At 34.1% G+C, this 14398-nt stretch overlaps 1 protein-coding gene across 2 annotated transcripts in view; it reads left to right on the top strand.

Annotated features, from left to right (window-relative positions):
* Positions 1-14398, top strand: part of LOC307182789 (uncharacterized protein) — a 225749-nt gene that overhangs the window by 52855 nt on the left and 158496 nt on the right. For both annotated transcript variants that reach the window (XM_079914302.1, XM_079914303.1), the window contains exons 2-4: positions 8084-8168; positions 10023-10225; positions 11054-11079. In XM_079914302.1, coding sequence (XP_079770428.1) covers positions 10145-10225; positions 11054-11079 — 107 coding nt within the window. In that variant the 5' untranslated portion in view covers positions 8084-8168; positions 10023-10144. The remainder of the gene's footprint in view (positions 1-8083; positions 8169-10022; positions 10226-11053; positions 11080-14398) is intronic.

The following is a 14398-nucleotide window of genomic DNA, read 5'->3' as shown; positions in this document are numbered from 1 at the left end:
ATACTTTCACAGAAACTTGTATATTTTTTGGAAGTATCACAACTGTAATAAATTAGTTTATCATGTAATTCTTTGCTTAATCTTTCCCATTTGAATGTAAACTCTAGGAGGACAGGAACTGACTGTCCTATTCACAGTCATATCCTTTGCATGAGTCCTGGGAAACATTTTTTTGTATGCACGAGTTATGAATGAATGAAAACTCCACCTCCATCTTTGTTGTATGGCAAACCAAATCCTTGATTTGGGGTTAGGGACCACAGAAGCATCTAGAGGTAGTAATGACACAACTAGAGTTTCTCAAGGAGAAAACTAAGAGCAGAAATTTAGTTCAAGTAATGATATAACATTTCTCCCCTAGGGAAAGGCAGAAGTATTTTTAAGGAGACTTGAGTTCTTGCAGTTATACAGATGTGGGTATAACTTAATTTCTTTGGATACCAAAGAAAAGGATGAACTCAGAATGCTGGAGAATTCAGGGGTACTCAGATTACAGCACAGTAAAAATATGATTATCTTTATTATCAACTAACTAATCTTTTCTCTTCGAGTTTCTCAATGATTGGAATGAAACATGAGAAAATGCCTCAAAACCACTGATGACAAAATGATTCCCTGGGTGAGTTTTGTGGTGATCTTGAGTCTCCTGAAGTCATCTTAGGACTTCAAGTTTGAAAATGGCCTTCAATGACTGCTTCTGACGGATGTCACAGCTCACTCACTTGTGGGGTGAGCTTGTGGGCTCATAACTGTGCTCTTAGCAACACATAACATAAAGGTTTATTAGATAGAGATTTAAATCCATCAAACTAGCCAGGTAATTATAGTGCACTGGGTTTGTTCTTATATATCATCACAATTAATTTTTGAAAGAACTCCGTTGGGTAGGCTTCATTATTTCCATTTTTTACAAATCACAAAATAAAGTTTAGGATGATTGAGTAACTTAGCCATGATCATATAGTTAATTTAGTGCCACAGAGAAGATATGAACATTAGTTTTCTAACACCCTTCAGGTGGTAAGTCTCATTTTGTGAACAGCTTTATAGTCATTATCAAGTATTATGGCATTTTTAGAATTGTTTTCATTTTTGGTACTGCCTTTCACACTTAATCACTTAAAACGTTGATAAAATTAAACCTGTACACTCACTGAGCAGCAAAAATAGCTTAAGACTATCTTTTTGTGCCAAAGGTTATGAGAACCATTGTCCCACCCTCAATCCAGAGAAAGAATCCCTTACACCCAAAACCAAAATTCTCAAAAAATGTGCATTTAAACAAGAAAAATATGGAAATACGTAGAATATCAAGGTTCTTAAAGCAACTGTTATAAGTATAAAGTGAGCATACTTTATGACAGTTTTTAGTGTCTGTTCCAGCTGCAAGTGTGTAATATGATCTGAAAATTATACAGAGTAGTATTCATTTAAATGTGTAAACTTTACTGACAAGAAGACAGCTTCCAAAGAAATAGCAGAGCCCATTTTGTTAATTTTGTTTGGAGGGATTTCTTGTAAATAAGGACAGAACAGAGCATGATAACTTATATGACACTTTAAATTGCATTTCAGGGCATCCAGCCAATTTTACAACCTGCAAAGTATAAATAAGAAAGCAATATTGTTTAATTAGAACAGTAGACAATCTTGATAAATGTGTTATATATTGATATTCATATATACGATGTGCATGTGTATTATTATACACACTTGTTACACAGATACACACATACCTCTACCCCCACTCACGCACAGTTTTCATTGTTGTTGTTACAGGAAAAACCAAGTGTTAATGAGGTGACCCAGGGCAAACCATTACTGGAACATTTCGTGTTGTAGGATTGTTCTTTGTATTGTGGAGCATCCGTATCTCTGGCTTCTGCCTACTAAATGCCAACAGCGTCTCCCAATTATTGAGATAGACAAAAGTACCCTCACAAATTTCCAAAATGCCTCTTAGGAAATGCATGACTCCTGTTGAGAACAGCTGCTTTGAGAGGTGGCAAGGAACTCGAACTAGGTCAATGGGAGTCTTTCCCCAGGGATTTTCAAACTGGTAATGTTCAAACTGTGAGAATGACTATGGAAACTGTCAGTGGGCATGTGCTTGGCTACATGGAAGCAGTTCGCCTGCAATAAGAGAGATTGAAACTGATGCATAGAGGGAAGGAAAGACAACAAATGGAGCCAGACTGTAGTGGTGTTTCCCTGTCCTCCCCTTGATTTGGTGACATTCCTCCTGTAGCTAGCCCTGGTTGGGTTTCTGTTGCTTGCTACTAAAAGAGTCCTAAAATAATATAAGTACTTATTTGCACATTATTATTTTATGTCAGGTGTAATCAGTAATCATTATAATATGAAAGAAGCTGAACAAGGAAGATGTTCAGTAAAGCCAAAAGAATGAGGAAAACAACAAATAGAAAGTTATTTAAGGTTATGATACCACAAAAATAAATTCCCCAAAACACTTGGTGAGATTGAAACTTTTAATATATATTTGAAAATAAAAATAGAGTGAGTGCAGAGATTGTGTGCTAATTTTAAATATTAAGGAAGAAAAGGTGTCCAAGGATAGCTAAAACATTATATCTGTTCCATGTACAATCCTTTCTTGAAATGCAAAGCTAGGGCACTTACTTCTCCTTACATAATCTTTACTAGGTATTATTAAGTGCTCTCTGGTAAGGCAAATGTTTTCGTTGGAAATGGCTATCTTATTAATATAGTAGATGTTTTCAGGATACCAGTGTCTATCAAAAGTTTGTCTTTGGTCCAACTTTGGTATAGATGTTCTTTGGAAAGTCTGCACATGAGATTTTCATTATAATAGAATGTTTAGTTACATAGAGATCAGCTATAAAATGTGTGCTAGGATGTCTAAAGAAATATAATTCAAAACAACAAAATGTTAAGAATGGTAAATATTACTATGTCTTGTGTTGTTTCTCCAGTAGAGTATGAAGCACATACTCTTTGGCAGATAATCAATTGTAGTTAGAGATGAAGGACATGGATATTAAGATTTAAAAGGAGAATCGTTTAAGGAAAACTTTAATGAATTCATATCATATTTTTAGTTTTTAAAAATATCCATTCAGACACATGCAAATATTGATTTGTGGAGACTTCAAAGTGAAAAATAAAGGCTAACATGTGTTTACTTTTTGGCTAATTTCCATTTATCCCTGTTCCTCATTAAAATTGCTCTTTATTGTTAGGAGAACTACCAATCTCATAGCTCTTCCCAGTTCTCCTGACCCATGATGATTCTTCTGACTTCATTTGCTAGTCCACCTATTCTGAATCCCTAGGTCAAAGTTTCTAAAATTGACACACCTAGCAGCAAAAGAAAAGTCACATAAATAATAGGTATCAGAATGGGAACTCAGAATCGAGTGCCCTTGCTTCCAAGGCCTTTGTAACAGCTGCTACTACTGCCGTTTCCTTCCTTAATGATACAATGTATTAGGCTCTTCAAAGATAAGAGCTGAATGTTCATTTTTATCTTTTTTATAGAGCAGAACAAGATATTGGACATATAGTAGGAAGCTATATGTATTTTTATTAGTGCAAGAGAATATTTTTTATGTTCTGTTTTATATTCACATTTCATTAAATTTTTTGATATTGATTGATAATTAAACTTCTGATTAAGTACACACATTTACTTTCATTTTATCTACCAGCAAATTTATTATTACTGTTAAATGAAAGCATTGGATGATAGGAAAAAATTTGTTCATTTATTTGGCAGTTGATTCTGAGAGCTGGAAAGAATCAGATTCTTAGTAAAAGTTCACATTTAAGCTTTTAACAATGTCATTTAAATAGAAAGGAAAACAGGGGTACTGTAGGATCTATTCAGCTCAAAAATAGTAAAATGATTGGATATTATCAAATTCAATGATCAGAAAGTAAAGCAAAAATAATCAGTTTGAAATCATTTGCTTTAACAAAAGGTACTAATCTCTTTATTCTTCACCTATTTGATCCAACAAAACCAATCTATCTTCTCTTTATTGTGTGTAGCACAGACATTCAGGTCTTGAAACAAATTTGGAATTCTTGAGTATAAGCTGTAGGTTATGGTCTAACTGTAAACAAAGAGCATTAAGTCCCATTATGTATTTCACAGTTTTGTTAATTAGCTTTTGTAATTTTATTGCTATTATTAAGGGTAATATACATTTATTTGTACTACTTCATTGTAACTCTATTTGCTATTAATAGTAGGAAACCTCTATTGTTTGCATGTTTACATTATTTAAATTGTAATAAGAGAAAATTATAGCAGTGAAATATATTTGGTAACACAGCCAGAGATATGTTGGAAACCCAACTGTTTGGGTCATGCAAATTAGATTAGAAAAAACCTTTAAGGAATAGATGTTATATAAAATTAAAGTGTCTGAATAGAATGACAAAATGACCAACCCAACTATCTTCCCATCTTTAAATTTTATGGGATTTTTAAAATGGATTGCTATATCTTTTTAAACTAGTTTTCATTTAAGCTACTATTAAATGTTTAATATTATATCTGAAAATATAATCAGAGCACTGGAAGCAACACCTTTGGCAAAGCTCCTAATTTTGTAAGAATATTTTATATAAAGATGCATACTATATCAATAATATGACATAAGTAGTTGAAAATCTGTCTGAATTATGTGATTAATATTGGCCAATAATCTGAATCTTTCAATCCCCCAATTTTAATCATATTTTTCCCTTCAAACTATTTATTTCTGGAATCATCTAGATAATAATTTTAAACCCTACACTCTGTTTGAATAAGTACTATCTTACTATGTTGAACTGTGGTTGTTTTGGTTTGTTTTATCAAAAAGAAAGCTCCTTACAAATATTCTTAGCTCTATCCATCCCTTTCACATGTTCTTATTTGATTCATTTTACTCTAGAAAAATAATGAGATAGAATTATATTTCACTGGTATTTCTTTTGAAAAGTTTGTCAGAGGTATGAGAGAAGAGTCTCAAAAAGATTCCGAAAGTCTTACCTTTCCATCTCCAAAACATCTCCATCTCCTTTACATCTAATCTTGATTTTCCACATCAGCTTCTTCTGTGCTTCTGTCACACCGCCCTTGTTTCACACATTCACACTCTCTACCTGCTTTATGTTATGTATGTATGTACATGTGTATGTGTGTATTTACTTGCTTATTGGCTATCATCTCCATTAGACTTTAAGTGCCATAAGGGCATAGATCTCATTTATTTATTTAATAGAAGTATAGTTTTTTTACAATTTTTCAGGTGTACAGCAAAGTGATTCAATTATACACACATGCACACACATATATATTTTATCAGATTATTTTCCATTATAGGTTATTAGAAGATACTGAATATAGTTCCCTGTGCTATATATTAGGTCCTTGTTATTTATCTATTTTATATATAGCAGTATGTATCTGTTAATCCCAAATTCCTAATTTATACCGCCCCCTTTCCTCTTTGGTAAGCATAATTTTGTTTTCTATGTCTGTGAGTCTGTGTTTTGTAAATAAGTTCATTTGTATCATTTTTTAAAGATTCCACATATAAGAGATATCATATGATATTTGTCTTTCTCTGTCTGACTTACTCCACTTAGTATGATAATCTCTAGGTCCATCCATGTTGCTGCAAATGGCATTATTTCATTCTTTTTTATGGCTGAGTAATATTCCATTGTATAAATATACCACATCTTCTTTATCCATTCTTCTTTCAATGGAGATACATTTAGGTTGCTTCCGTGTCTTGGCTATTGTAAATAATGCTGCTATGAACATTGGGGTGCATGTATCTTTTTGACTTAGAGTTTTCATCTTTTCCAGGTACAGGGCATGGATCTCTTTTATTTAACTCACTGCTGTGTTCTCAGCATCTCGTCTAGAGACTAGATTGTAAGGCATGGATTTTTGTCTGCTTTGCTCATGACTGTAGTCCCAGAATGTAGAGTAGTAAATGACATTAAAAAATATAGTTACAGATTGCATCTGGATTTTGGTTGTTCAGATAATAGCAATATACTAGCTTTGCAAAGCAGTGCTGCAGTCTTGCCCATCTTTAGGCTTGTGTGCTTTTGCAAAGTATTGAATTCAGAATTCAGAAATTCTCTATTTGTTTTAGATACTTTAAATTATGCTGTATAGAGGTAGAAGATTTTTCCAGAAGAAAACAGTACTACCCATTTTTGGGGGGAGGCTGTCAGTGGCCCTTGATTCCTTAACTCAAAGTTAAGAAAACCAACCACATCCAATATACCCTGCTTACTGATAAAAAGGAAACAGTTCACATGACCTTATCTATTGTCTAATGTCCTTGAGAGAGTCTGAGGGAGGCGGTGGGGAAAAATAAGTGATGGCTCTTTCTAGACATTGAGTTTCTACATGGTCACCTGGTATTTTCTGTATTCGTGGAGAGGTTATAAGCTGTCATGGTGGGCATAATTATAACAATTCTTCTATTTAACAATTAATTTTTCTGTGAGAAAGAAACTCCAATTATTTGGTGATGATAGGATAGATTTTCTAAGAATATATTTACCTCTTTACAGTCATATTTGGTGTTAATGCCAGGTAATAGATTAGAAACCTCACCATCGTAAAGTTAAAATTAACCAGTTAAATATATGCCCACATTGTCAACAATTATTGCTTCTTTGTGTCTTAATAATAACATGGCTTGAAATAGTAATTTGGAGTAAAAAAACCACAGTTGTCTTTCCCCCCCCACCCTCCTTCATACATTTTAACTTTTAAATATGCCCCACATCTCCTTTCTTTATTTTAACTTTAATGATCTTTTCTCTCCTGCACCAATGTGTCTAGAAGAGAGCAGGTGAATGGCTAGAAATGAGAATGGTGGCGGGGTGGTGGTGGGGGGGGGAACGAATGAGAAAGGAGCAAATACTAAAATGAATTTCTTTCCAGAAAAGAAAACAGTGGAATAATTTAGGTCCTTTCACTAAATGATGGTCTGTTTGCCTTCTTAATCCCACCTTCCCCCAGCTCCCAGATTCACTCACACCCATGAACATTTTTTGAAAATGAAAGAAAAATGCATGCTAAATATATACCAAGTCAATTTATGTTGGTGTTTTCCTTTCTTCATTTCTGTAACTGATTTTGGCACCTTAATACAATGATGATAGAATGCAAATCTTTATACAGTAACCTAGTTAGGATTCCTACAATAAATAATTCCCATATCCATCACTTTTAAAGCATCATTGCAAAGAGTAGAGTGCAGCAATGTGCTCTTATGTTTCTTATTTTCCAGATCAATCTGTTTTTCTTAATTTTAATTTATAATCAGCACAACTGAAGCTTCCTAATCATATCAGACATGCCAATCCTTTCAGAAGCAAATCTGATTTAACATCAAGGAGCCTGGCTTGTGTTCATGGAGTAGGGGTTTTTTTCCCACTGCTTCCCAGAAGTTTCTAGCTGGGACTTAACACATTTACACAGCTGAGATCCAAACCAGTTTCCTAATATTTGGTGGACAAAAATCTCTCTCAATTGAGCCAAGTAATCTACCATCTGGTCAGCATAGCAGAGGATGTACCCAAGCGGGTGACTCTGGAGTTTCTTGTTTGTAGTTTTGGTGGAGAGGAAGAAAAATAAAGGAAATTGCTCTTGAAAAAGTCTGGAATACATTAGAAGATGCTTCTTTTAAGGTGGAGTATTTACCTTAAGCTTTTAAAGAGATGTATGGAAAAGGATAGAATATAGCCTTATTGTCTTATTTTGGTTTGCATCTCAGAACAGTTTAATCTAACAGACAAACACCACTGATCCTATCTTAAAGGATATACAGTTTTCCAAGGAGGAACTTTGTGGGTATTTTTGGCCTATAAAACAGATAGCCGATGAGCTTTCCTTGCTAGCTGCAAGCTGGAGCCTGTGTCAGGCTTCACTAGGCACACAAGGCTCTGATTTTGTATCGTTAAAGACTCATTATCTCTTTTAACTACTGTTGAAAGCATTCATCCATGACTCTAGCTACTACTGAAACAATAGAGGCTCCTAGCTCAGTAATAATGCTTTCTTTTTTTTTTTTGCCAGCTTAAAGAGCCTTTAAAGGATGGATTGCCTTTCACAATGCAGAAACAAAAAGCTCCTGCTCAGGAAAATATAAAAGCTTATTTCTGTAAGTAACTTCAATTTTAAAGATTGGAGGAAAATCATCTGACGTGAGTTTCTCCGATCTGGGAGTCTGAGTATACCTGAATGTTAAATTCCTACTGGGGGAAATATTACATTTTCCAAAGGAGAATGACATGCCTTACCTATGCTTAGTTTCAAAGAGAAAAATACTTTAATAAGAATGAAACAGGCTTGGTGTATTGATCTTGCCAATTTGTTTGGTATTAATATATATTTGGCAGGGAGCTAAAGTCTCCATTGAATTCAGCAGTGGATTATATGAACAGTAATTTTTACATTTACCCGCTTTGTTTACACTTTCATTATACCTCTACTGCATTATCTGATGCCTTCATACAGTTTTCAATCTTATAGCCACTTTAATCTCCTCTTGCACTCAGCATATCTGAGTGAGTTTGTTGGCATAAGGGAATTTTGAAGGTTATATTACAGTACATGAATCAACGTAAAATGAAATGCACCGGAGACACGATCAGCCAGTTTTAATTCATTGCAGAAAGTTATAGATACCAAAATGCATTTAATGTAATCTGATCTCTTTATTCAGTCCTGAATTTAGGAGGAATTCACCAGGAGTCAAATGACAACTTTGTTTTAAAAATAGTAGTCTATATTGAATGCCATTTTAATATATCTCTGACATATTTACATTTAAAAAGTAGGGAAAAGTGGAATCTTTGAACATAAATTTCTCTTTTCATAGAAAAGCAAAGCCTGAGAAAGATAATACTTTTGTTCATTAAAACATTATCTGTCATTGTAACATAGGTCAGGTTGGTGATAACAGTTAAATAAATCTAGCTCATCAGTACGGCTGGTAAACAGATTAGAAGCCCCCTAGATTACTGAGCATTTCATTTTAAAAAGGAGGCAAATAGCATCATTGTGCTCAGGTCTATTGAAAATGTTTTATGTCAACAAGCCTGCTCTTTCCCTGGAATGATCAAATGTTCTCAGTTCAGGCTGGTCAACAAGAAGACACGGACAGTGGCTTCCCAGACAACTTCTCTACCAGCAACACATATAGATGTTAAACCTCAGTCAATTATTGTTTGGTTATAAGACATGATCCTTCATTTGGGGTCCTAAGTTGTTTTGCTAATGCTGTCCCCATCAAAATCACTCATCTTACCTGGGAATTTTTCATATTTCTCATATTTGAGAAATCTCCTTTTCTCACAAACCATAGCACGGGACTTTAGGTTGAAGGGCAAATGTGGGAATACTACTTGCTATTTTTATTTCAACACACAGAATTTGTAATCCATTCCAAAACAAACAAAATTTCCTTTTTGTGTCTCTGAAAATTTCCTATTGTTTATGTAGAAAAGCTATGTAAAGCCCAAGGAAATAACACAGTGTGTTGTAACTAATACATTGATAGCATCTTAGCTCATTAAATGTCAAAATTATTATCACTATTATAAAAATAATATTTAAGACATAGAGACTGTAAGTGTATTTTATATATTATGCTTCTATTAGCTATAAATAAAATTGTATAAATAATAAATACTTTTATTAAGTATGTGAAATAAAATTTTAGGTTTCACCACAAATGTTATGTAATAATAACAGCATTTGGATGGAGGTCTTTCTGAGTGATTAGTTTAATAGATGATTTTGTAACTAGAGCTGAATTCTATATCACTTCAGCATTATATTTACGGTAATAATAGTCAAATGTCTAGTTTTTATTTAATAGACGTAAATTTTCATTCAAAGAGTATTCCAAAGCAAAAATGCACCACTTTCAAATACTTTTATTTATTTGGTTCATTTTACTCTTGGAAAATAATGAAATAGTACTATATTTCCTTTATATTTCTTTCAAAAGTAGATCATGGGGATGGAGAAGAGATAAAAGAGTTAACATATTGAAGGAGAAATTATTTTTAGAATCAATGACCAGACGCCCTAGAATTTTTGGTTCAGATAAATCAGGAGTAAAAACAATTTATGAGAATCATCTACCAACAGTCTGTCCAAATAGACGTATATCCCCAGAGGGAAAGCTTGATCCAATCCAATTTAAATGAGGTAAGAAAAAGGGTTTCCACCATTTCCTTTGAAAGAGTAATTTTCCCAGAGTCCAACAAACATCAGTGTTAGAAACAGTGTTAGAAAATACCTCTTAATACACAGTCTGAGTATTCCCTGACTCAGTTGCTCCATTTCTTCTCTGATCCTTTCAAAAATTGGTTGACTAGTCATACCCTCCCTCAGTATCCACCTATTCAAGCTACATTTAGTTCTGTATGTTTTCATTATGGTTCAATTCCTCTAATCAAAGTTATTTATTTTTCTCATTTTAAACTGTTTTGGGTTGTTTTTTTTTTTTGGTAAATCTGTGGCAAGTTAGTGTTTTAACTATGCTTTTATAAGTGGTAAGAAGAAAGAGTCTTTTCTAACTTGTAAACACAATCTCTAATAATGTAGCCCAACTTAGGATGCCCAAGAAAATCATATACTGAGAGCTTTTCAGTACTAACTTGTTGCGTCTCTTTCTTTTGAATATCCGTATACTTTGACTTTTTCAGGGTAAATCTCAAGTGATCTTTATTCCCTCTACCTGTGTAAGTTGTCTCAGTTATGCCAGGCTTGCCAAATAGGATGAGAAATATTGATTGTTTATCTTTGCTCCTCTGAGCTACCTTTCACAACCTTGATAACTATTTCAACTATATTTGAGTCACAAAAGTGAGCACAGCAAAAATATAATAGAGAAATCATTAACACCAGCTCTGGGTACATAGTCTTAAAGTAAAATTAATAACTGACTTGATTATTATCTTGTATTAACAGAACTTTGGGATGAAATGGCCAAAGTCGTATTTGACATACAAATTGATTTTCTTTCCTTTCTAGGCGAGAAGATTGGTGGTGGTGCTGGGGTAAGTGGAGTGATTGGAAACAGGCAAGTTTTGTGATGAGAAACCATGAGGATGGTGTCTAAAACAGCACTTTGGAGGAGAATATGCAAGGGCTTCATTCAGGTGCAAGGGCTTAGAACATTGAAATGAGTGCTTGCAGAAGACAAGAGTCCCTGTGGTCCGCTTGCAGCATCCTAAACCCCAATCAGTAATCCCCAACCTTCTCTATATCTTTCAGTATTCTTTCCTCCTCATCAGCACTCCTTTTCCACCCATTTGGAGTTGGCTTTTAAGGGATGAAGATTTTATTCATTCTGGGAAAGTTCAGATTTTAACAAGATTTTGCATAAAAAAAGGCTTCAAGATTTCAGGTGTGCAGGTGACACTTTTAAACAAGATGCTCTTTGCACAGATAATTCCATGGTTCTTGGAGATGGAGTCAATTCACCTAATCCATCCAAATTTCAGTTGTTTTCCAAATGTTCAAAATCATGTAGATGTAATAGAGAAATAGTTTGTAATTTGCCAGAAATGTGATAGAACTGATCAGGTATATGAAACCTGTTATTCAAATTGGCAAGTATGAGGAAATATTCTTTGGTGCGCCTACAGTGCTAACATTGAGACTTATTCATCTTAGAAGAAAAAAATAGCAAGAAAAAATCTATGGTGGTCAACTTTTTTAAAAGATCAGTCATTATCTTGTCTCGATAACCTGTGCTTCTCCAACAATTTTTGTTTTGTTACACCTCCACAGTATGCTGTCTATGACACCTGTTAAAGTTGCCATCTGGGCAGTCATTTATGTTTTTTCTTGAAAACCATGGGTCTGTTCACCAGAATGAATGTTAAGAACAGTTACAATCTTGATGGGAACAAATGCAGCAATGGTTAATTGATGATACTCATAAAGGAATAAACATTGCAATACTACAAACATTAATACAACCTGTGGTCCTCACACCACACTTTGAAATCTGGTCTTGCCACTGGTCAGTAATTGAATATAATCAAGTATTGTTCCACTACAGGTATATTAATGTAAATATTTATAACTCTCTTGCATTTGGAAATTTGCTGTCTAACCATATCACCAATGTTATCAGAGTCCAAAAAAGAAAAGAAAGCTTTGATAAAGTAGTCAAATAGAAAGTAAAAGCTCTGAGTGTAGTTGACACTGAAGGTTAGGGGCAAGGGTGTAGGAAGGAAAGCTGGGATACAAAATGATGCCTGTTAATTCATATAGCAACTGCGTGCATCCATTTAAGGGAATGCAAACACATGAAAAAATTAAATGACCAAATCCAATTATATGCATCAATCCTATCTTCTTGAGCAATTATCATTCTTTTGTAAACTGCAATTTTGGCCACTTGTGTGTACCAACCCTTAATTGTTAGTAATTCTCCAGTTTTCTAGCATTTTGTAAAGAGATATTTAGCACACAACACTGCTGCTGCCAGCTATTTACACTGTAGAACTGAATTACCAAACAGACACACAAAAATCATGGGAGGCAGCCACTTGTGGCATTCTTAAGTATTTTGCTCTTTTACTTGATATTTAAATACAGAAAATTATTGACAGAATCAGTGATAATCATAAGAATCCTGGGCCATGGCTACTATTTTTCTTTCCGTGTCACAATCTCATCAAGAATTATAGAGACTCTTTCCTATATTAAATGATACAAATATAAACAAGGACCATCATGACTGCTTCTGCTGGTGATTTACTAAAACCCTCCATTTTGCTCAGAAATATAATTTTTAATAAACAGTAGGAATAGAAACTAGTCATAATAATGTACCAAGCAATCTTTCAAAAATGTCTGTGTGTACTTCCTACAGACTTGAACAATATTTTCTTTATAATCAAGTAAGCAGGTTGGTGACATTGTTTAGGAATTTCTAATGTCATGGAGTATCCAGGGTGGGCATGGTTGGGAAGACTCCCTAGATTTCTTTACTCTTTCTTCAAAAAGGAAGCCATTGGGAACCTTAAATACATGTTACTAAGTGAAAGAAGCCAATCTGAAAAGGCTACATACTGTGTGATTCCAAAAATATGACATTCTGGAAAAGTCAAGCTATGGAGACAATAAAAAGATGAGTGGTTGCCAGAGTTGGGGTGCAGGGTGTGATGAATAGGCAGAGCACAGAGGATTTTTAGGGCAGTGAAAATACTCTATATGATATTGTAATGATATATGTCCTTGTACATTCATCCAAACCTGTAGAATATACAACACCAAGAGTGAACCCTAAGGTGAACTATGGATTTGAGGTGATTATTATGGGGCCAATGTAGGCTCATTCTTGGTAAAAAAAAGTGTACTATTCTGATGAGTGAATGTTGATTATGGGGGAGACTATGTATGTGTGGGAGCAAGAGGTAGGTTCATGGGAAATCTCTGTACTTTCTGCTCAGTTTTGTTGTAGACTTAAACTACTCTTAAAAATTGTCTTTTTAGAAAGGGGGCCATTGCACTGGTTCATCTCAAAGATGCCTCATGGGTTTCTGAGGGTGGCCTTTAGTGACACTTTAAATTGGTTAGTGAAGGGTAATGCTGATGGCTGGTGGAAAAGAGCTGGCTGGCCCTGGACTCAAGAGATTTGAATTCTCCTGATCTTCTTTTCCTCACTAGTTATGCAATTCATGTACACAGCCTGGGGTTTGATTTCCTCATCTATCCAATGAAGACATTGAATGAGATTTGTAAAATACCTTCAAATCCCAAGTTTTGTTTTGTTTTGTTTTGTTTTTCTTTTAACAGCCAGTGATTTGTCACTTGTATATTTTCCCGAGCATTTCCTTGCTCATGGTTATTTGAAGCTATTTTTGTGATATCTTTACTGGTTTTTTTTATTGCCTGTTCTTGTGTTTGTTGCCTTCTTTAATGGACTTTTGAAAAAAGTCTAAATATAAGCTATTTTAGAATGAATAGTTTCTTCTCATGTCTTTTATTATTTGACCCACCTTTTTCTCCTGTTATTTTTGGACTGCTAAATTGAAAATACTTTTTTTTTTTAATTCTCCTGTTCCCTAATCTCTTTGTTTGGAATGATTTACTTTTGAATTTGATCTTGTTTGCCAATTCTCATAAGGTTGCATTTAGTCCATGGACATCCTGAGATCTTTCAGACATCTGAAAAATCAGAAATTTCAGTACTCTGCCCACCCTGTTCTTTTTGTGTTTTCTTATTGCGTATTCATGAAAGCCTAGATTCTCCCTTTGGATTTAGAAACTCTTCCAACTTATGTTGTAAATTTTATTTATTTTTTAGTTCTAATTAACATTCCATTTAGTCCATTTCTGGCTGGATAGCAATCATCTTAT

Source organism: Stenella coeruleoalba (genome assembly GCF_951394435.1).
Source record: "Stenella coeruleoalba genome assembly, chromosome: 2".
In the NCBI taxonomy this organism is placed as follows: Eukaryota; Metazoa; Chordata; class Mammalia; order Artiodactyla; family Delphinidae; genus Stenella; species Stenella coeruleoalba.
The sequence above is the reverse complement of the archived record's forward strand: the minus strand, read 5'-3'. Positions and strand labels throughout refer to the sequence as shown.